The following is a 22,121-nucleotide window of genomic DNA, read 5'->3' on the forward strand; positions in this document are numbered from 1 at the left end:
TAATTAATTCCAATCAAAATTGTTATGTGAAGGAAGGGAAGTATTTGGTGATTGGGCCAACTACCCCAAATTATTACTGCTACTTATTTTCCAATTCAAGTGAGAGGAAAGACAAATAAAAAACCTTGCATGAAATTTGATCCTTGAACCAACAAACAAGATTTCACAGTGAGTGTTGTATTGTTCTATCAACTGGACAACAAATTCATTGAATTAGCATGGAAAATGGCAGTGTATCCATAGAGAAGTGTTCCCTAGTCATCATCATCTTCATTTAACATCTGCTTTCTATGCTGGCATGGGTTAGATGGCTTGACTGGAACTGGTAAGCTGGAGGGCTGCACCAGGTTCCAGTTTGAATTTGGCATGGTTTCCATGGCTAGATGCCCTTCCTAATGCCAACCACTCCAAGAGAGTAGTGAATGCTTTTTACATGTCACCAGCATGAATGTTATTTACATGAAACCAGCCACAGCAACAACTACGATTGCACATGTGCCATCTACATGATACTGGCAACAGCCATGACTATGATTCCACTTGGCTTGATGATTCCTCTCAAGCATAGCAGACCGCAAAAAGTCTTGGTCACTTGTCATCACTTCCATGAGGTTCAACATTTGTGGATCACACTACCGGCAAAATATCTGAAGATTGTGCTTCAGCACCTCATCCCATGTCTTCTTGGGTCTACCTCTTCCACAGGTTCCCTCCACGGTTAGAGATCAGCACTTCTTTACATAGCTGTCCTCCTCCATGGACCATACCAGTGTAGTCGTCTCTCTTGCACACCACATCTGATGTCACTTAGGACCAGTTTTTCTCTCAAAACGCTTACACTTTGTTGTTCATGCACACTGACATTAAATATCCAGTGGGGCATACTAGTTTCATTTCTTTCAAGCCTTCACATGTCCTGTGGTCACAGCCCATGTTTCTCTGCTGTGGAGCATGTCTGTTCATTCACAGGCATCATACAGTCTGCCTTTCATTCTGAATGAGAGGCCCTTTGTTACCAACAGAAGTAAGAGTTCTCTGAACTTTGCCCAGCCTATTCTTTTTCTAGTAGCTATGCTCTCAGAGCATCCACTGCTACTACTGACTTGGTCACCTAGGTAATGGATGCTATCAACTACTAGTTTTATCCCCTGACATTTGATTGAGTCTATTTTCTGTACATTTCTAGTGTTTATTGCACCTGTACATCTGACACACACAAAGAATATTTTTCCCTGTTAACCATCCTCTGATATTGCTGCACCTCCTATGTGTCCAAAGCTTACACTGGGTACATCTTAGGGAGTTTCTACCTATGCCTTTTCTACAGATCAAGCAGGGCCATCTACCTGAAGGGATTTGAGATTTGTCTGCCTTCCTACTTACTAAAACTTTGATTTTTGTTAGGTTACCTTTAAGGCCCTTCAATTCTAGACCTTGCTTCCATACCTGAAATTTCTTCTCTAGTTCTGGAAGTGATTCAGCTACAAGAACATGGTAATCAGCATAGAGGAGCTCCCAGGGGTAGCCTGTCTTGAATTCGTTTGTTAATGTCTGGAGGACTACGATGAACAGGAGGGGGCTGAGGACTGATACTTGGTGAACCCCTACTTCTACCCATAATTCTTGGCTATACTTGTTGTCAACCCTCACCTTACTGACAGCATCCCTGTCCATGGCTTGTACAGCTCTCACCAGTCACTCCTCTACCTTTAGTTTTTGCATTGACCACCAGATAAGGGATTAGGGGACCTGTCAATGGCTTTCTCCATGTCAACAAAAGCCAAGTACAGAGGTTTATCTTTGGCTATGTATTTCTCCTGCAGCTGTCTTACCAGAGATATAGCATCAGTGGTGCTTCTCCCTGGCTCTCTGTATGTTGCACAAATATACTGCACTGATATGTTGCACTAAGCCCCTTGCCATAAATTACTGCATGTCTTCAGGGAGCTCAAACCGTGTCAATTTGCTCAACTCAACATTTTAAGGCAGTGCTCCAGTATGACTGCAGGCCAAAGACTGAGACAAGGAAAAGAATTCTCAACTTCCTTGTTTTCGGTGATATGACAATGAATAAAAGAAATAAATGCGAAACATCATTAACAAAAGAAAGAAAGACAAAAAAAACTTACACCCATCCAAGATCTAATTCCTGAAGAGACATATTGTTGTTATTAATTATAGTAAAAAGTCCATTACTACTGAGGGAACGTGCTCGCCAAAAGTCTAAACATTCAATGCATCTGGAATAAAGAAATTGAAAGAAAGAAATAACAAGAAATGCAATAATCTTAGAGTTAAGTTTGTCATTAATTTGTTATTAACTGAATAATATAGATTTTTTTCTTACTACATAATTATTTCTAGTTAACTCTTGAATGTGTCTTACATAAAATATATTAACACTAATCTAAGTATTGTTTACCATGTGGCATTGCAGAATGATTTATTCTCAAATAATAGTATAACCCATTTAGTATAGATCTATAGTATACTTAGTATAGCAGACAATATCTAACCATCTGTCACACACCTATGAAGTTACCCACCCTTTCCTGTCCCCACTCATCCAGTCTTTAATTTCCCTTATACCCACCTTCTGCCTAGACAGTATGCTCTGGCACCCCATCACCACCATCTTTATCTTGCTTCCTTTTATTCTCACCCATTCTCATATAATGTAAGGAAGCCATGAATCACCTCTACACTAAGTATGATAAAGGGACAGCCATGCATGTCCCTTTATCATGCTTTAAGCCTTCAACTTCTGACATAAAACCATCTCCCCTCTCTCTGATACACCCTCACTAAGTCAGGGAGGTTTTTTCCTTTTTCCTCTTCTTTTCTCATCTTGGAAGTTATCTGACAACCTGGCATTGTGTAAAAAGCACCCAGTACACTTTGTAAAGTGGTTGGCATTAGGCAGTGCACCCACCCATACAAACCCTGCCACAGCTGACAACGGCACCTGATTCAGCTCTGTAGTTTATTGGAGCCTATCAAACTGTCCACTCCATGCCAGTATGGAAAATGGATGTATGATAATGATGACTTAGAAGAGACCTAAATAATAATATATAGTATCATTGCTCCTCCGGTACTGTTGAACAAAATTATACTGTCATTAAATGTCAACATTAATTTATGATCTTCCAACTGAAAGCAAACAAAAGCAACTAAGCTGTATGGTCTCGTTATTATTTAGACATCAACTATTCGAGTTGGAAACATCTACTTTTAAATAGATTTCATTTTTATATCATTTATATCTTTTTTTTTTTACAACTAAACACCTTTTTTACAACTAACCTCCTTTTTTCAAAACTTTCTACACATTCAGACACATCTGCAATAATTACACAACATCCTAATTTATTAATTATGATTTCCACTCAAATCAAAATCAGACCAGCCCCAAACAATATGCTGGGGACGTCTACAAACAGAGATAAACACTGAAGAACACACACACACACACTCTGAATAAACCCAGCACAAACTGTGGTACCTTGAATATTTTGCAATATATTCAGCAACTTTATCATAGTTTTCAACCATGAAACAACTACCCAAGTTCAGCACTCTCAGCTTCAAACAGCCCCTGAAATTGTAAAGGAGACATTTTGGTACAAGGTCAGCAAGTTACGTTCTGAGTTCAAATTCCGTCGAGGTCGACTTTGCCTTTCATCCTTTCGGGGTCGATAAATTAAGTACCAGTTACGCACTGGGGTCGATGTAATCGACTTAATACCTTTGTCTGTCCTTGTTTGTCCCCTTTATGTTTAGCCCCTTGTGGGCAATAAAAAAATAACAAGGTCAGCAAGTTCAGGGAGGTGGGTGGGGGTTTGATATAATCACCACCCCCACCCAGTGCTCAACTGGTACTTATTTTATTGACCCTGAAAAGATGAAAAGCAAAGTAGATATCAGTGGAATTTGAACTCAAAATGTAATGACGGACAAAATGCTGCTAAGTGTTTTGCCCAGCATGCTAATAATTTCACCAGCTTGCAGCCTTTTGTAAGTAGAAATAATGACACTAAGAAAAACAGGTTCAAAGAGGTGAGTAGCATAGACAAGATTTTCCTGCTTTTTTTTTAAGAGATCAAAAGCTATATATGTATGGAGGAACTGAAGTTGCAATAATAAATTATAGGATAATTAAACACAGACTCTACTAGCAAATGTGAGAGGCTTTAAAATATCTGTTTATTTTCCACAGGGATAGATGGCTGATTACACAAGTACTAGAGTAAGCTAGGAAAAAGGAAAAAAAAAAAAAAAATCAATGACAGCATTATGGTCATCACAGCTGATAATTGTAATGGTCATACTGAGAAACAGCAGGACAGGAAGACTGATGTGCTTGGAAGTTATAGCCAGGATAAAATCAATGAAAACTGAAGGAGCTTTACAATACAAATGATTTACCATTTGTAACACATGCACACACACAAAATCCAGTCAATGGTTATGAACCACTTAGGTAGGTATATAAATGAGATTGACTTTGTACTTCAAAGAAAATTACTATAATACTGAACATAAATGTAGTTAAGAAATTTAGGTCAAGGGCAAGAAAGACTTGGAAACAAATACAAAAGATCAAATAAAGACTGGAAAGAACTGAAAAGATCTCTCTGTAGAGAGAAATTTTCAGGCAGCATGATAATGGTCTCCAGTGGAAGAGGAGAAACAAATGGAAAGTTATAAGTTGTGGATATGAAGAAATGATATCAAGATTTGTGTGGAAGAGACACAAGGATATTTAGCAGTCATTCAGGTGCAGGCATGGGTGTGTGGTAAGAAGCTTGCTTCCCAACCACATGATTTCAGGTTCAGTCCTGCTGCATGGAACCTTGGTCAAGTGTCTTCTACCATACAAGGCAGACCAAGGCCTTGGAGTGGATTTAGAGTGTGTATGAGTGAGAGAGAGAGAGAGAGAGAGAGAGAGCCCTAGCCCTCTGACAGCCACTGTTGATGTTTTTATATCCCCGTAACTTAGCAGTTTGGCACTGATAGAATAAGTACCTGAAAAATAATTCTTTCCAATACTCAGAAGACACCATAGAAATAGTTGATAGCTTCAGGTACCAAGGAGACCAAACCATTCAGAGAGGAATGTAATAAGAAAGCGCAGGGTTCAGAATAAGAACAGGATGGAAAAGGAATCTGTCTTTGACTGAAGAATCTAAGAAGAATCAGATGCAAGGAAAGACTGCATTGGCATAGAAGACATGGAATGCTTATAAGAAATCCAAGCAAAAGAATATTGTGAAAGGGGAAAACGAGAGAAGACATAAGCAGAAGTGGTGAAAGCCGAGGTCGAGTTGTTGAATGTCAGAAAGGAGATGAGAAAAGAATGTAACAAGAGGTAAGAGAGTTTGTTAGGGAGGACCTGTTCAACCCATACAAGAATAGTAAAAAAGGATGTGATGATGATGATGAAATAATACATTAGGTATATCTAAACGGGAGGGAAGCTGAAAGGAATAGATTTATTAATGCTCTACAACATGAAGTTTTCCAAATTGCAGAGGCATAGTGTTAATATGGATGAGAATGTTGTTGGGTAGGTATATTGATACACTTGGCTGTTGGCTGGGAGAGTAAAATGAAAGACACATGTAAAATGCCATTATGTGAGTTTGTTAAATAAGAATATAATAAGGGAAACAGTGAGAGGCTGGAATGACCAGAGGAGATAGCTATTGATGGTAGCTTCAATTCATAGCAAGTTGAAAATTTCATCTTAGAGAAAAATGAAATAAAAAATCAATCATTATTCATTAGCCACTTACTAAGAAGAAGGGAAATAATTCCAATGAATTAAAAATGACTCAAAAAAATCAAATCCTAATGCTTAAGGGAAAATCTGATCTTTAGTGTATGGGGACAGTAAGAAATATGTTCTGGCCTTATTGGATCTTATCAGTGAAGAATGGATTTTCTCTTAAGTTTGAAAACATTTTTTCATATTAATTTTTGATTTAACTGATAGGTTTAGCTTGTATATTATGCACAATGGGTGAGTTTGTATCAGGTTATGCAACCCCAAACACTGTATTTCTAATCAGGCAAAGAAAGTTCTTAACAAAAAACAAACCTCTCAACTTTTCCTTTGACAGGACTCTTTGATGAAGTTTGATGGACACTAAGGAAACAAAGATGTAGACGAATGGTAGGTGAGAACTTTCTTTTTTAAGGAGAACCCAGCCCCCTTTTTATTGGAAGATTTCAAAGAACAGAAAAAAAAACACATCTACACACATAACCTTGGATACATACGCACATCATGATTATAATGATGATGATGACATCCATACACATAATCTTCAACACACACACACAAGCACACGTGCACACACACACGCACCCCCCCACTCACATACAAGTTGTGGTCAATCTGAAAGATAACATTTATCTTATAAATAAAATAAATGTTATGCTTAAATAAGAGAAAGCAAAGCTTACATTTAAGTGCTAACACATTTTGGGAAACTGTCTCTTCACTCTAAAAAACCAATGTGAACTGTGAAGAAATGCTTCTAATGCTTACTTCAGTATTTGGAGTATAGCAGGACTTGTGATAGTCGTACTATACAAGTTGAGATTCTCAAGATGCTCAAGTCGACAAATATACTCAAATTCATTGCAGTTGATTCCAGAACAATTCTGCAAATCTAATTCTACAAGTAAAGAAATAGAAAAACAATTGAAGGATTAATTAGAACATTCTACAAACCAGGAATCGGGCACAAAACACACACATTACATATATATTGTTCTGTATTAACTATCATGTATGAATATTACTATATGTGGATTAATGTTAATCTTAAATGAATTTAAATCCAGCCAGGTTCAAAACCAGGTCAGATCAACCTTTTTCTGTTTATAGAAAAGATAACAAGAGATTACCTCAGTCTAAAGTCTCTCAGTGAGTGTCAGCTAAACACATTACGTTTACCTTAAGACACAGAAAATTATCATTACACACATACACACAATACATATATAGACATGAAAGTAAATGTACCTAATAAGATAATTGAAAAACAGCAAGCTAGATGAATATTTAAAATAGGGGAAGTTTTTTGAGATTATATGGTTACACGTCCTAATAATAGATTCAGAATCATCATTATTATCCTCATTATTAAACATCCATTGTTCATACTTGTATGGGTTGGATGGTTTGACCAGGGCTGGCAAGCTGCACTGGACTCCAGTCTGATTTGGTATGGTTTCTATGACTAGATGCCCTTCCTAATGCCAACCACTTTACATGGCACCACATGGGCACTTTGTGTGGCACCACATGGGTGCTTTTACATGGCACCACCAGAAGGATCAGTCTTAACACTTTTGCTAGATGACTTTGGAGAATAATATTTGTTTGGCTTCTTCTGTACATAAATTGCAAAACTTTCTGACACTTGAAAAGCAGAATCATGTTTAACTAAATTTCATTTGATATTAAAACAAATGCCATCCTCTTTTACTTTCCAAGTATAGGCCTATAAAGAAGTAGAGAATTTTCTATTACAATTTCAAAAAGTACAGTATCATGTAAAAGTCTTCAGTTACTTTAAACTGTCGTAAATTTCTACTAATTGTCAACTTATAAGTGGATGTTTTACAGATAAAACATTGGCCCTGTTGGAGCCATTTCCATACCTAATCATTGTATTTTGTAGTAGGGGGTTCTGAATGAGAGGAGAAGATGTGAGATGATCACCAAAATTGGCTGTGCAAAAGTTTTCAGCCACTTCACATAAACCAATCAAGATACAGTATTTCAAAACAGAAAAATGTCTACAATAAAAATTTATTACATAATGTTCATTTCAAGAAGTTACTGTAGATTGTTAATATTTTGAGTGGCTTCCGTTAGTTTGAATAATTGCTTCAATGTGCCAGGGAAGAAATGTGTACAAGTCCTTCATCATCTTCACAGGTATGAGATGCCATTTTCAGTAGCTGAGCTCCCACAACTCTTCAAAATTGCGTAGATTCTTCTGATGAACACTTCTCTTTAGTTCTGTCCACATTTGCTCAATGATATTTAAGCCAGGTCTCTGAGCTGGCCAATCTTTCAATATGGTGACACCTAAATCAACCAGATTCCGTTGTGTTGCATGGAGCTCCATCATACTGAAAAATCTCACCTTCAACCAAGTCTGGTATCAAATTGTCCTTGAGCAACTGGATGTATTTGATGCTATTCAAGTTACTGTCACTTTTAACCAACTGAATGAACTGAAATGTGTAGAATTAAACATGTTGTCCAAATATAAAATGTGATGTTTGCAATGGATTTGAATTTGTAGTTAATTAGCATATCTCCACAGTTGTTTTGCTTTTAACCAATAACATTATGACTTCATACCTGATTTTAGATAAATAATAATTATTACTTTCAACAGTAGAAATCAAAATAATTCTTACCTTCCAAATTTGTGCAGGCCTTAACTAGTATTTGCAGAGAGGTCAGAGTTATAAAATCACAGCATGCTAACCGCAAACATATCAGGTTGGTGCTAGAGGCAACAAGAAGTCTGTAAGAAAGCAAATTTAATGAACTTTAAAGTTATCATCGCATAAAATGAATTATTTATGTTTGATATAGTATCATTGAATTAAGTGATATTTAATAATAAATAAATATTTTGTTGCTCACAATTTGAAAGGATCACAAATCAGTGGAGACTTGAAAAGTTACAACCACAACTGCTGTGAGATGTTCCTTTGTTGAGTTTAGGAAATAAATAAACTTTGCTTGTGAAGACCTATTGAGGCAAGTGAAGTCAAATCAAAATCGCTGACGTGGCTGATGACAGTATCACCTGATTGGCACTGGTGCCAGTAGAGTGTTAAAAGCACCATTTGAGCATGATCGTAGCCAGCGTTGCCTTACCGACACGGTGGCATGTGAAAAACAACATTCGAGCGTGGTTGTTGCCAGTGCTGCCAGACTGGTTCCCGTGCAGGTAGCACGTAAAAAATAGCTTTTGAGCGTGGTCGTTGCCAGATCCGCCTGACTGGCCCTCGTACCGGTGGTATGTAAAAGCACCCACTACACTCTCAGAGTTGTTGGCGTTAGGAAGGGCATCCAGCTGTAGAAACTTTGCCAAATTGAGCCTGGTACAGCCATCTGGCTCACCTGCCCTCAGTCAAACCGTCCAACCCATGTCAGCATGGAAAGCGGACGTTAATCGACGAGGATGATGATGATGTTGATACAGTAATACTTCAAAACTTATAAAATATATTTGTCAACACATGACAATTTAATATGTAGTAATTAGATTAACTTGGGATTATTCATGCTTAGTATTCAAGAAATCATCATCATTATCATCATCACTTAACATCCGTTTTCCATGCTGGCATGGGTTGGACAGTTTGACAGGAGCTGTATCAAGTTCCATTCTCTGCTTTGTTAAGGTTTCTACAGATGGATGCCCATCCTAACCCTAACTACTTAACAGCTTTACAGAGTGTACTAGGTGCATTTTATGTGGCACCAACACTGGTGCTTTCTAAGTGGCATCAGCACTGACAGGGTCCCCAAGTACCTTGCAAGACAAAAAAATTACAGTTTCCAAAACTTAAATAGATTTATTAGTTGTCTTATATCCATATAAGTGTTAATTCTAGCATAAAACTCTACATTTGCATAAAATTCCAGCAATTTAGATTTTAAACTCTGGATGCTTTTTCCAACATTAAACATTCAGTAATAAAATAAAAATAGAACTGCCTCAGACTATGGCAATTAGTTTAGGAAAATTTCAAGTTCAAAATGTTTCATCACTTGAGATATGACATTCAATCTTAAGAGATCGTTATACACTTTGCATTTGTGTGAGTGCTTGATTGACAGATTAATAAAAAATATCACAAATGTAAATTGAAAATTAGTAGATGTAGGGGTGCGTGGGGTGGATATAAGGAGAGGACAAGGAATGTTAAAGTTAATTTAATAGGTTATATTCTTAAAGGTATGATGAATAATAATTTTATTTAATGGTTCCATGAAAAAAGCACCCGTACTGGTGCCACATGTAAAGCACTGGTGCGGGTACCATATAAAAAGCACCCAGTACATTCTGTAAAGTGGTTGACATTAAGAAGGGCATCCAGCAATAGAAACCATGCCAAACCAGACAATTGGAGACTGGTGCAGCCCTTTGGCTGCCCCGCTCCTGTTCAACCCATCTCAGCATGGAAAACGGATATTAAATGACAATGATGATAATGATGATGTTTATATAATTATTATTAGCTTTATTGTAGTAATTATTTACTGAAGTAGCTTAAACAGAGCATGATGTTGAAGGTATCAAAGTGATATTTTTCTCAACCATCTTGAATAAGTAAAACAACTGATGTTGCTTAGGTAGAAATATTAAAGAAAAGACAGGAAATCAGCAATGAAAGTAAGAATAATAGGAATGCAGAAGAGAAAGCTTTCTTTATTAAGAAATTGCATGATGAAATAGTTGTGCAATTTCTAGTTTGTAATCTAAATCCATTGCAATGAATATAAGATAAACTTGATAGAAATAATGTAAGCTCTAAATATTTGAATATACCACTGTTAACACAATAGGTGTAAACAGAAAATGATAGTGACCTCCTGAGCAGTCTATGGGATAAATGTTAAATTAACTAAAAAACTTGTGAATTAAAACTTTGATGACATCAACTGATGCAAAACTTATAATCTCTTGGCTGGATACTTTGACCAGAGATATTGTTGATTAAAAAACATTATTGAAAAACTAGGAATATTAAGACTTACCCTTTCAGGCTTAAATCTGTTACATTACACCATGAGACATCTAATTTATTCAACTTTTTACATCTTGAAACCAAACTATTCAAAGTTTTATCAGACACCTGAAATAATTAAACATACTTTCTTTATTGATTTTGTTTTACTTTAATGATATCTATTAATTCACCTGTTACAGTTTTGCACAAATTATAAATATCTATAAATAATAGTTAGTGTAAGTGTCATTACTGGAATATAGTTTCTATGTTTGACAATTAAATTCAACAAGCATTTTGGGAGGAAAAACCCAGCATCCACATCCTCTCTCAACAACACTAATATCAAGAAGTCTCCTTGTGAACACGATCTGGGCATTACTATCAGCAGTGATTTGCACTGGACAAAGCACATCTCTAAAATTGTCAAGAAAGCCGAGGGTATCTTGGCATCACTCAGCAAGACCTTTGTCAGCCGCTCTTCCAGCTATCTATTTAAGGCTGTATATGGCTATGGAGTGGCCACACTTGCAATTTGCATCACCAGTCTGGAACCCCTATCTTGCTCAGGACAAGCGAATACCCTCCATCAGGCATCTACTGTAGCCTGAACGCCTTGCTTCCCTGGGCATAGATACATTAAAGCACCAGTGTCTGGCAACTGACTTAGTAAACACCCACAAAATTATTAACCATCGCATCAACAACCACCTTCAGTACCTTTTTGAGCTTCATGTGTCTACCACACACGGGCATGCTTACAAAGTCAGAAAACAGTACAGCTCCCATGACTTTCGGAAACATTTTTTCACACTCAGGTCGTTGAAGCATGGAACAAACTACCTGCATCAGTTGTTAGTTGCTGAGACATTGCACCCATTAAAACTTCCATGCTTCCTGAAATTCACCAACACTACATCTGATATCTGCCCCCTCCTCCATATGCATGCACACATGACTATCATGACTCATGCACTGTTCACTTTCCTGACTTTTGTACATAATTCTGTGTACTGTACATGCACCTTTGATAAGTTGTAGTGCACCTGAGCACTATACACAATAATTTCATTATTATTATTATTATTATTATTATTTATTATATCTCATTGTCTGACCTCACCACATGACATTCTTGACCTTCTTTGACTTTGCTGATAGAAACCTAACCTATTATGAGATTATTGATAATACGTATCTTTGTTAAGGACTCAAAAGGGTGGTGAGATATGATCTTAAAGCTCTTTACCATTTTGGTTGATTGGCATGCACTGACATAACAAGTCATTGTCATCATCATCTAATGTCTGTTTTCCATGCTGGCATGGGTTGGACAGTTTGACAGGAACTGGCAAGACCAGGGACAACCAAGGTTCCAGTGTCTGTTTTGGCATGGTTTCTACAGCTAGATACCCTTCCTAACACCAACCACTTTACAGAGTGTACTGGGTGCTTTTTCTGTGGCACCAGCACCAGTGCTTTTTCTGTGGCACCATCATGAGTGCTTTCTTTGTGACACCGCACAGGCACTTTTTACATAGCAGCAGCACTTTCAAATGCTTTAAAATGTAACTTTAAATATCCTCATGGAATCCAATACTTTTCTTTCCAGAAGAATCTCAACTCTCATCCTCAAACAAATCTCAGTTTTATGATTTTGTTCAAGAGAAAAATATTTGTTCCATGCTTTAGCAACTCTGAGTGTGTAAAAGGACACAAAACTTAATAAATACTTTAATATCAGATAAAATCTTCAAATTAAATTCTCTACATATGACATAATATCAATAGATAAAAACACTAACTTATTTTAATTAATTTAATTACTTTTTCTGAAGTAGAATTGGGGTTACCCAGAGCTTATTGCAGCCTCATAGACAGGAATATATAAAAAAATTGTGTGAGGTTAACATTCAATTAGATTTGCTGTGAAAATGAAGAAATTTAAGAATGGTTACAGTTTTAATAGAGAAGGATTGACAGAAGTCTGGGAGGTAAGTTGACAGAAGAAAGAATAAAAAAGAAAGTAGAATAAAAGCTTACAATTGACAGTTTAAGGTAGAAGCAATGATGCAGGAGTAGGGGAGAAGGGAGAGCGATTCCCATAATCCAAAAGGTTGTTAGAAATGAGTCAAGATATTGTCTTCATGCTGATTAGCTCCAGCTTAGCAATGAATAGAACTATAATCAAAAACATTCCCATATTTTAGGGGAGGGGACACAAGACATTATGCAATATGGTCTTCATTTTTGTCAGACAATAAGGTGTGTTTTGACAGATATTTCACTCCATCATTTGCATTTTTTTTAAACGTTGTGTGTCTTGGTGAAGTCAGATTGGCAAAGTCAATTCCTCTCTAAGTTCAATACTTCAAGACAGCAAAAGACTGGCCAGATCTATAATGCTGCTATTGTTTAGAGCACAGAACTAGGTGGATGATGTCAGAGGTTCTCAAACAGACAAATACCATAAGACTCTTCTTTCATCAAAGTGTTTGACAAGTTTCAAAAGTTTAGTTAACACAGCAATTTGTTCACTGGCTTTTCAATCCTCACAAAGCCCACTCCACTTATGACAAACTCTGGGACATTTAAGTGTACATACTACTGCATCTCAGCTGATTGCCTGGTACCTTGGTGGTTCCTATCTATGTACTCTACAGGGACAGAAAACTGTCAATGAAATCAGGAGGAAGAGGAGGTCCAGTGGTCATAAAATTTGTGTAGGCTTTGTTAGACTTTCTGATAAGGACGAGTTGGTAAGGTTATGATAATAGTTTAGTGTAAGTCAGCTCTGGCTGTGTAGACATATGATCAAAGGTTACCCAGCCATGACCATCCCATCATTCTCTTAGGCATTGCATATCCAATGCTTTTCTCTCTCTTTTCTAGATGGTAGAGTGTAATCTGAGGAAGATTTGACTAGCATTTTTAGTAGGCTGAGTAATCAAGAAGAGTTTTCCTTTGCAAGTTTGTGTGTTGAGATAGTATAGAGAGCATGGAATAAATTAGGGAGAGAGAAGAAGGATTTTTGAGTGGAGCAATAATAGAAGACATAAAAGGAGAGTTACCTTGTACCAATATGGCTTTAAGTTGACTTTTGTCCAGAGGAAAGCATCATATGTACTATCTCTAAGATACCTAACAAATAAAATTTAAACTGAGACTTCAGTTTTAATTAGCTTTAAAATTTTAATGAAGCAGACTTGAAATTTAAAAGGTATTCATTTAGTGTAGGTTAAAGAGAAATGAATGAAAAATTCTAGGAATTATGAAAAATTAATAGCTGGTGACCTGATAATAATCATTTCCGGATAAAAGATGCGGGAACAGAATAAAGGTAAACGAAGTTGCAATGAATTAGTGGATTCTCTTTAACAAAGATTAAAAGTAGTTGTACTAGTTATTATATAGGTATTTAGGTATTCAACACTTTTTCCTGTTGTATCTTGGGAGGGTCATCATGCCAATAATAAGCACACACACTGGTTCAATTTCACTTTTTTACTTTTATTAGTCAACTGGTTGATCATTTAACTAATTGATTGTTTGATTAATTATTTGGTTAACCAACCAATCAGCTACGTTTATCATTCATAACCTCATCAATGCTATTCACAACTTCAATGACATGCCCTCTCTAATCCAGGTTTGCTTCAATCAACAAATAAATTATAAAGAAGCAGCTTTGGCAAGCCTCAAAGTTCTGGTTGTGGCTGATGAGACAGAACATGTCAAAACACTGGTGTCCCAGAATGCCATGCACCACTGAGATGAATGTGTTGAACACACAGTTGTCTGAAATGGAAAAGTCATTCTTCTAAGACATACACTACAGGGAACAGCATATTTAGCGTCTGAACTTGCATAGATGTGTTAAGAATAAATATGCAAATATTCATTCAATTCTAAGTGAAATATCTAGAATTAAATTACAAGGAGGACTGATAATAATAATAGATAACATTGTAAAGGTTTAATCAAATCTAGAATAAAATAGGTCACAATATACATTTTGGTTACTGGAACTAAAAGGAATATATTATTATAAAGTAATAAATAGTTGAATCTTACTTGCAAGTTTGTGAAAGTAAACATAAAGAAACTTGATCAAGATAGCTCAACAAGAAAAATAGTATTTCCTGCTGAAAAATAAATATAATAATAATAATAGTAGTAGTAGTAGTAGTTTTAAATTTTGGCACAAGGCCAGCAAGTTCAGGGTAGGAGGTAAGTTTTGTGGTACTTATTTTATAAACCTCGAAAGGATGGAAGGTAAAGTGGACCTTGGAAGAATTTGAACTCAGAATGTGATGAAATACTATTGGACATTTTGCCTGGTGTACTAATGATTCTGCTAGCTCACCACCTAAATAATAATAATAATAATTGTTGTTGTTGTTGTCATCATCATAATTTAACATCTGTTCGTATATATATATATATATATATATAATATATATATATATATACACATACAGGGAGATAGAGAGATTTGGGTTTACAAATAGAAAAATAGAACTTAGTGCATAAAGCAGAGTGTGTGTGTGTATATATATATAAAATAAGTGAAAAATGTATAGTAAATACACAAATGGAAAGTAGAAAATATGTAACGTATATTGAATGCACACATGGACAGAGTAGGTGCCTAATTCTTCATCAGTTATCAACCTGATGCTATCACTCAGTTTTGCACCATTAATGATGAGGCTGAGATGCTTCCCATGCTGGCAGTGCCCATGAAGGTTGCAGAGAATATGAAACTGAGAGCAAACAATACATGGATAACAAACGATATGAAAGTGGACATATGAAAGTGAATAAAAGCAATTTAAGACAATGGAAGAAAGACAAAGATGAAATAAATAAAAAACACACAATAGAAATGACAATTTTTCTTTAATCAACATGTCATTAGATGTTGCCATGTGTGGGAGCTTCTCCCAATTTTCTTGGCTTTAAGTGATTATTAGACATCTGTTTCTTTAAACAGAAAGTCAGTATCACAAAACTTTTTACAGGGCAACATCTGAGTTCATTTCTGCAAAATTAAAAACACAATTCTAAAATGGTAATTATGTATTTTCTTTTCTTTGCTAATAATACTGCAGCTGCTCCTACTCCCCAGCTCCTAGGACTAGCAACAGTGGCAACCAAATTCCACTGAAATCACATAATATCAGCTTTAAATAGGAAGGCCATATTGGACAATAAAGTCATAAACATACAGACAGCAGCATGGTTGTGGCTATAATGCCCTTCTTCATAGGTCATCTTATTTAGGACTGAGTTGGGAGTAAACAACAACGCAAGTCAACCAACATCCATTAAATTAGACATTATTCTCCCTCCACAATTTAAATGTTGAAGACTGATAAGGGGGTTTCATGCAATGATAACATTTTCAAATACATCTAACCAACTTTACCAGAAGAGATAAAGAATAAAGAAAAAGAGGATTTTATTAAAAAGAGACGATGAGCAATGGCTAGAAGAATATCAAGCAAAACCTAGCAATCAGTTGATCTAGCAAGTGAGGCCTCATTTCAGTGAGGGGAGGCCAGTGAGCAATGATGCCATTGAGAGGAAGGCCCTGAAATGGTGTGCATTCTCTCCTGGTAACTCCATAAGTTTGCTAGCATTTGTATGCAGGGCTTTCAAATGGTAGCACTTGGCACAAGGCCAGCAAATTCAGGGAGTGGGTAAGTAGATTACATCAAGCCCAGTACTCAACTGGTACTTAATTTTATTGATCCCAAAAGAATGAAAGGCAAAGTTGACCGTGACAAAATTTGAACTCAGAACGTAAAGACACATGAAATGCTGCTAAGCATTTTGCCCTGCATGCTAACAATTCTGCCAGCTTGTTGCCCTTATAGATGTATACACTATCAAATATACTTACCGGTAATAGTTTAAAATAACCTCCATCCATTTCAGTTAAAGAATCCCTTTGAATGGCATCAGGTGAAGTAATGGCTGTACTAAATGAAATCTGGGAAACAATATAATTTTCAAGATTTGGTTTGTAACCTATCAGCTGTATGGCATCAATCTCTGTATAATACTGTAACATTCGGTGATGGAATTCAATGCGAAATAAACTGCAACACAAAGAATTGTTAAATTACATAATTTATACAAAATAAACAGCTATTATGTTTTTTATGAATTGTTTTTTTTTTTTTTTGCTTATCTTTTAAAATTAATTTAATTTTACTTTTGAAATTTTTTTTTGGTTATGTAAAACCAAATGAACCAGCTTCAATATATGATAAACAGAGAATTGAGAGAATAATAAAAGGATGGAGAAAGTTCAGAGAGCTCTGAACCTCTGTTGACAATGATAGGTTTCTCTCTCTTTGAGTGAAAAGCAGATTTTATGATGTTTGTGCAGGAACAGCAATGCCACATGTTACTGAGACATGGGTCCTGAATGTAGAGGACATGCAAAAGCTTGAAAGAGACAAAATTACCATGCTCTGCTGTATGTATAATGTCAGTGTAAATGTATTGAGCAGAAGAGGGATCAAATGTAGTGTGCAAGAGAGAGAGGACGGTGTTGGTATGGTCATGTGACGTTTAGTTAGTTAGTTAGTTAATTTGGCTCAAAAGCAAATAGCAAGGCCATGTAGGGGGACATGGAGTTAAGTACAGGGTGGTGTTCATGTAACGAGTTTAGGCCACTTGAGGTCAAGGGAGGCTTTGAACAAAGCGGTCGTCGGCATCTTCACCATCTCGTCTGGCAGCTTGTTCCACGAATCCGCAACCCGGACGGAGAAAGCTCCTCTCCTTCGATTGAGATGAAATTGTCGCAGGTAGAGCTTTTCGGAATGACCCCGCAGCCGACGCTCTGGAGCAGGAGTGAAGAACAGCTCTTTCGAGAGGTTACACTTTCCGCTTATGATGTTGTGGGCGAGAATGAGATCACCACAGCGGCGGCGTTTTTCTAGAGAATAAAGGTCGAGCGTCCTCAGCCTTTCTTCATAGGACAAATTTTTGAGACCATGAACCATGCGGGTAGCCAGCTTCTGGACTCTTTCGAGATGCTGTATGTCTTTGAGGAGATAAGGAGAAGAGGCTTGAATCCTGTACTCCAATATGGGTCTCACCAGCGTGACATAGAGTGGTAGGAATATGGCTGCTGTGAGCATTCCGAATGACCATCGAATCAAGAACAGAATTCCGCGTGCTTTGTTGGCAGCATGGACACACTGGGCCGAAGGCGAAAAGGAGGAATCCACCAAGATACCCAGGTCCTTTACCTGATCGGTCCTCTCCAGCAGCAGACGACCCGGCTCGAAATCAAGTTGAGTTGCAGGAGGAGAGCCAACAGGCAGATGACAGCACTTTGACACGTTCAGACACAGGTCCCATTCGTTAGACCACCTCCAAACTTGGTGGAGGCATTGACGAAGATCCTCTATATCACCGCGAGGAGCGACCAGTTTGATATCGTCGGCAAATAGAAGGGTGTGTTGCGTGAGGCCATCGGGCAAGTCATTTATGAAGACTAAGAACAATAAGGGCCCAAGCACTGAACCTTGAGGCACGCGACTGCTCGCACTGGAGACGTCGGACCGCGAACCATTAACTTGGACTTGGAAGGAGCGATCTGAGAGGAAGGCACCAACCCATCGTACAATATCCGGATGGAAACTATATGCTTGAAGCTTGACAAGTAATAGGCGGTGGTTTACCGAGTCAAAAGCTTTGGCAAAGTCCAATAAAACGATGTCAACAGCATCACTATCATCGAGGATGCGCGTCACCAATTCTTCCATTACCAGTAAGTTGGTCAAGCATGATCTCTTCGACACGAAGCCGTGTTGGGAATCAGAGATAGAGGCTGTGTTTTGGAGGTGGAGCATCATACTTTTCTTAAGGATGGTTTTGAACATCTTGCTGATTATTGATGTAAGGGAAACCGGTCGGTAGTTAAGCGGGTCTTCGTGGCTCCCTTTCTTGAAAATTGGGCAGATTATCGCTGTTCTCCAGTCCGCAGGTATAACTCAGGGATGGGGGAGACCCAGGAAGACATCGGATGAAGTTCTGAAAGTTGATTGAACTTCAGAGAGGAAGTGACAAAGGACAATGATTGAGAATTCACTGTGCTTGAGGAGACCCATATGGCACTGTTCAGCAGCTGTATTCATATGACAGCAGAATCTGTACATACTCTATCTTCCTCATGCTGCTAGTTACTCCCCACCTCTCTTTCTCGAATCACTTCCTTTAACATCCTTCATTCATTCTCAATATCATGTCTTCCTACTCTATTTTCCACTGAGTACCCTTTTCTGTGCTTCTTTCTCCTCTGCGCTTCTTTCTCCTCTGAGATACAACTTCGAATTGCTACACCTCCCCTACTCCCACGTCATTTCCTTATTTTCTGATTTATTCTACAGATTTAGTATACTGCTGCTTTCCACTTTTCCTGTTCTTCCACTTTTTCACCTTGTGTTTTCATCCCAGACATATTTCTCATCAACCACACCTCCACCCTTGCATATCATTCACCTTTAACTACCTGTTACTCTCCTCTCATGCTCCTATCAACCTATCACCCATTCTTCCAGATCCTTGTTTGATATTCTCCCTTTCACTTTCTTGTACTTTGAGGCTGTGCTCTGACACCACATCATCCCCACCATTGTGTTTTTCCCAGCTACCCACACCTACTCCTATGTACCCACTCTTGCACAATACCTGTGCCAAGCCCTCTCCTATAGTTTAGTCTCTCAACACCATGCAGAAAACTGCTTCTCTCTCTACAACACCACTCAGCTGAGACAGCTTCTTTTTCTTTTGCCTTGTGAGTTATTTGCTGACCTCACTAGTGCTGGTGTCAGGATAAAAAAAATCTAGTATACCCCATAAAGCAACTGGTGTTAGGAAGGCCATCCAGCTATAGAAACCATACCAAAACAGTCCTCTGGCTCATTAGATCCTATCAAACCCATGCCAGCATGGAAGACCAATGTTAAATGACGATGATGATGATGATGATGACGACGATGATGAAAGATTACAATTTTACAAACTAGTAACCTTCAGTTTAATGATGAAACATTTTTTTTATCATGTCTAAACTACATTTTCATTGTTTTGATTTCTGACCAATCACATCCATCAAATGTCTAATTTTTGGATAAGTACACTGTACCAGACTGGACTGCTAACAAGCACCATTATCTCTAAACTAAATGAAGTAATGTAGGCCACTGAGACAGTTTGTTACCATGGATACATCAAGGACAAAGACATCTGATCCTGATCAAAGATGAAAACAATCAAAATGTCATCTCCAAGTTTCCTCTCCAAAAATTAAGGTTAATAAGCTCAAAAATTATAATTTCATTAACAGAAACTTATCTCAACATTTAATCAGCTACAATGTGAATTAAATTTACAGGGAAGGGAGCTGAAAGTAAATATTATAATTCATTTAATCCAGTAATGAATCTTTTCAACCTATTTAAAAAGACTAAAACTGGAAGAGTTAAGCACCTAAACTAAGAGTAAGGTGCAGTGTTTGGGCTGATGCTTAATCAATTTCATTACAAGAACATTTTCAAGCCTTCAAAACTTGGGAGATTTAGGCTGAAAGTGCTGGAGACAACTTTAGGATAATGGCAAAGGAAATGCATGTTTATAGGGTGTCAGAAGAGACAGGCCTATGTGAAACATAAGGGGACATCTGCAGAGAAAGGAAGAGAAAATGTTAATTATCAAATGAGCAGAGAAAATGACCAACATATTGTCTGGTTTTTATCTCCAAGTTTTCTCAATGACAAGTGAGAAAAATAAAAACTTACTTAGTAGGGTAGGAAATTGGTTTGAAGCTTATCTCAAAAATTCTGCACTTTTCTGAACATTTCTGTGGAGGACCTGACCAGACACAATTCCACCTGAAAAAGTAATCAAAAATCAAAATTAACCATTAATATTTAATTCCCTCTCTCTCTTTTGGAGAGGCACTGAGCAGCTATACGCACACATACACACACGGCAGTAACTTCCACCTACCGAATTCAATCACAAAGCTCCGGTCGGCTCGGGGCTATAGTGGAAGACACCTACCCAAAGTGCCACGCAGTGGGACTGAACCCGAAACCATGTAGCTAGGAAGCAAGCTCCCTAACCACACAGCCATGCCTAACAGATTATTATTATTATTATTATTATTATGAAAGTGTTGGATTGACAGACTCATTAGAGTGATGGACATCAATAGAAATGGTCATATGTGAAAGAGAGAAGACTTGTCAAAGTGTGCGTTTTTTGCCCTAGTAACCACACCTTTTAAGATAGGGATTTCTAACCTAGCTCACTTGCATCCTCACCTCATTTTACATGTCCCTGCAAATTTTGGAGTCAATCCGACGGGATCTAGTGGCCTTTAACCCCTTCTCAATGCCCAAAATCAGACAAACAAACTATTTGCATTTCAGAATTATAATATAGAGATGATAATTGTAAAATTTGAAATACTTATTTAAAAAATGCAGTGGAATAATAGGAAGGTTATCAGAAACAGCAGTGTTTGTATGTAGAAGGTGCATAGGAGCCATAAAAAACTAAAGATACTTGGGAAATTGATTTTTTCAAATGCCCTGGAGTCATTAGAGGTAATGGATAATTTCTGCTACCTGGAGGACCAAATTAGTAGTGGGGGAGAATGTACAGCAAGTGTAATAGCTAGAATAAGAATAGGATGGAGAAAATTCAGAGAGCTTTTATCTTTGTTGGTTTCTCTCTTTGAGTGAAAAGAAGATTGTATGATGCATGTAAAAGAACAGCAATTCACCATAGTAGTGAGATGTGGGCCCTGGATGCAGAGGAGATGCGAGAGATAGAGAGGAATGAGGCTTGTAAGCTCTACTGGATGTGCAATGTAAGTGTACATGTTCAACAGAGTGTTAGTGTTTTGAGAGATAAGCTAGGCATTAGAGGAATTAGATGCAATGTGCAAGAGAGATGGCTGCACTGATTTGGTCATGTGATGCAGGTGGATGCTGACAGCTCCATAAAGAAGTGCTGATCTCTCAAAGTGGATGGAACTCATGGAAGAGGGTGATCCAGGAAGATATGGGATAAGGTATTGAAAGATGACCTCAGGATGCTGAACCTTTCAGATGGAATGACAAAGGACCGAGATAACTGGTGCCTTGCTGTACTTGAGAAGACACATTCTCCACAGCAGAAGTGTTAAGACCCCCACTCCTCCTGGTGAAAAGGATTGGCTTGCAAGAGTCTTGTGCTAGTGCCACATAAAAAGCACTCGTGCCAGTGCCACATAGAACTGCTCATACCAGTGCTATGTTAAAAGCACCCTG

The 22,121-nt window shown here is 37.6% G+C and overlaps 1 protein-coding gene across 2 annotated transcripts in view; it reads right to left on the reverse strand.

Moving 5' to 3' along the window:
* The window catches only part of LOC115216704 (F-box/LRR-repeat protein 4), a 41,112-nt gene that overhangs the window by 7,969 nt on the left and 11,022 nt on the right, over positions 1–22,121 (reverse strand). For both annotated transcript variants that reach the window (XM_029786237.2, XM_029786236.2), the window contains exons 5-13: positions 20,601–20,693; positions 16,688–16,886; positions 14,854–14,924; positions 13,851–13,920; positions 10,808–10,905; positions 8,449–8,558; positions 6,557–6,686; positions 3,506–3,598; positions 2,130–2,240 (exon numbers count right to left, since the gene is read on the reverse strand). In XM_029786237.2, coding sequence (XP_029642097.1) covers positions 2,130–2,240; positions 3,506–3,598; positions 6,557–6,686; positions 8,449–8,558; positions 10,808–10,905; positions 13,851–13,920; positions 14,854–14,924; positions 16,688–16,886; positions 20,601–20,693 — 975 coding nt within the window. The remainder of the gene's footprint in view (positions 1–2,129; positions 2,241–3,505; positions 3,599–6,556; positions 6,687–8,448; positions 8,559–10,807; positions 10,906–13,850; positions 13,921–14,853; positions 14,925–16,687; positions 16,887–20,600; positions 20,694–22,121) is intronic.

This window comes from Octopus sinensis, linkage group LG10 (genome assembly GCF_006345805.1).
Source record: "Octopus sinensis linkage group LG10, ASM634580v1, whole genome shotgun sequence".
NCBI classification, from domain to species: Eukaryota; Metazoa; Mollusca; class Cephalopoda; order Octopoda; family Octopodidae; genus Octopus; species Octopus sinensis.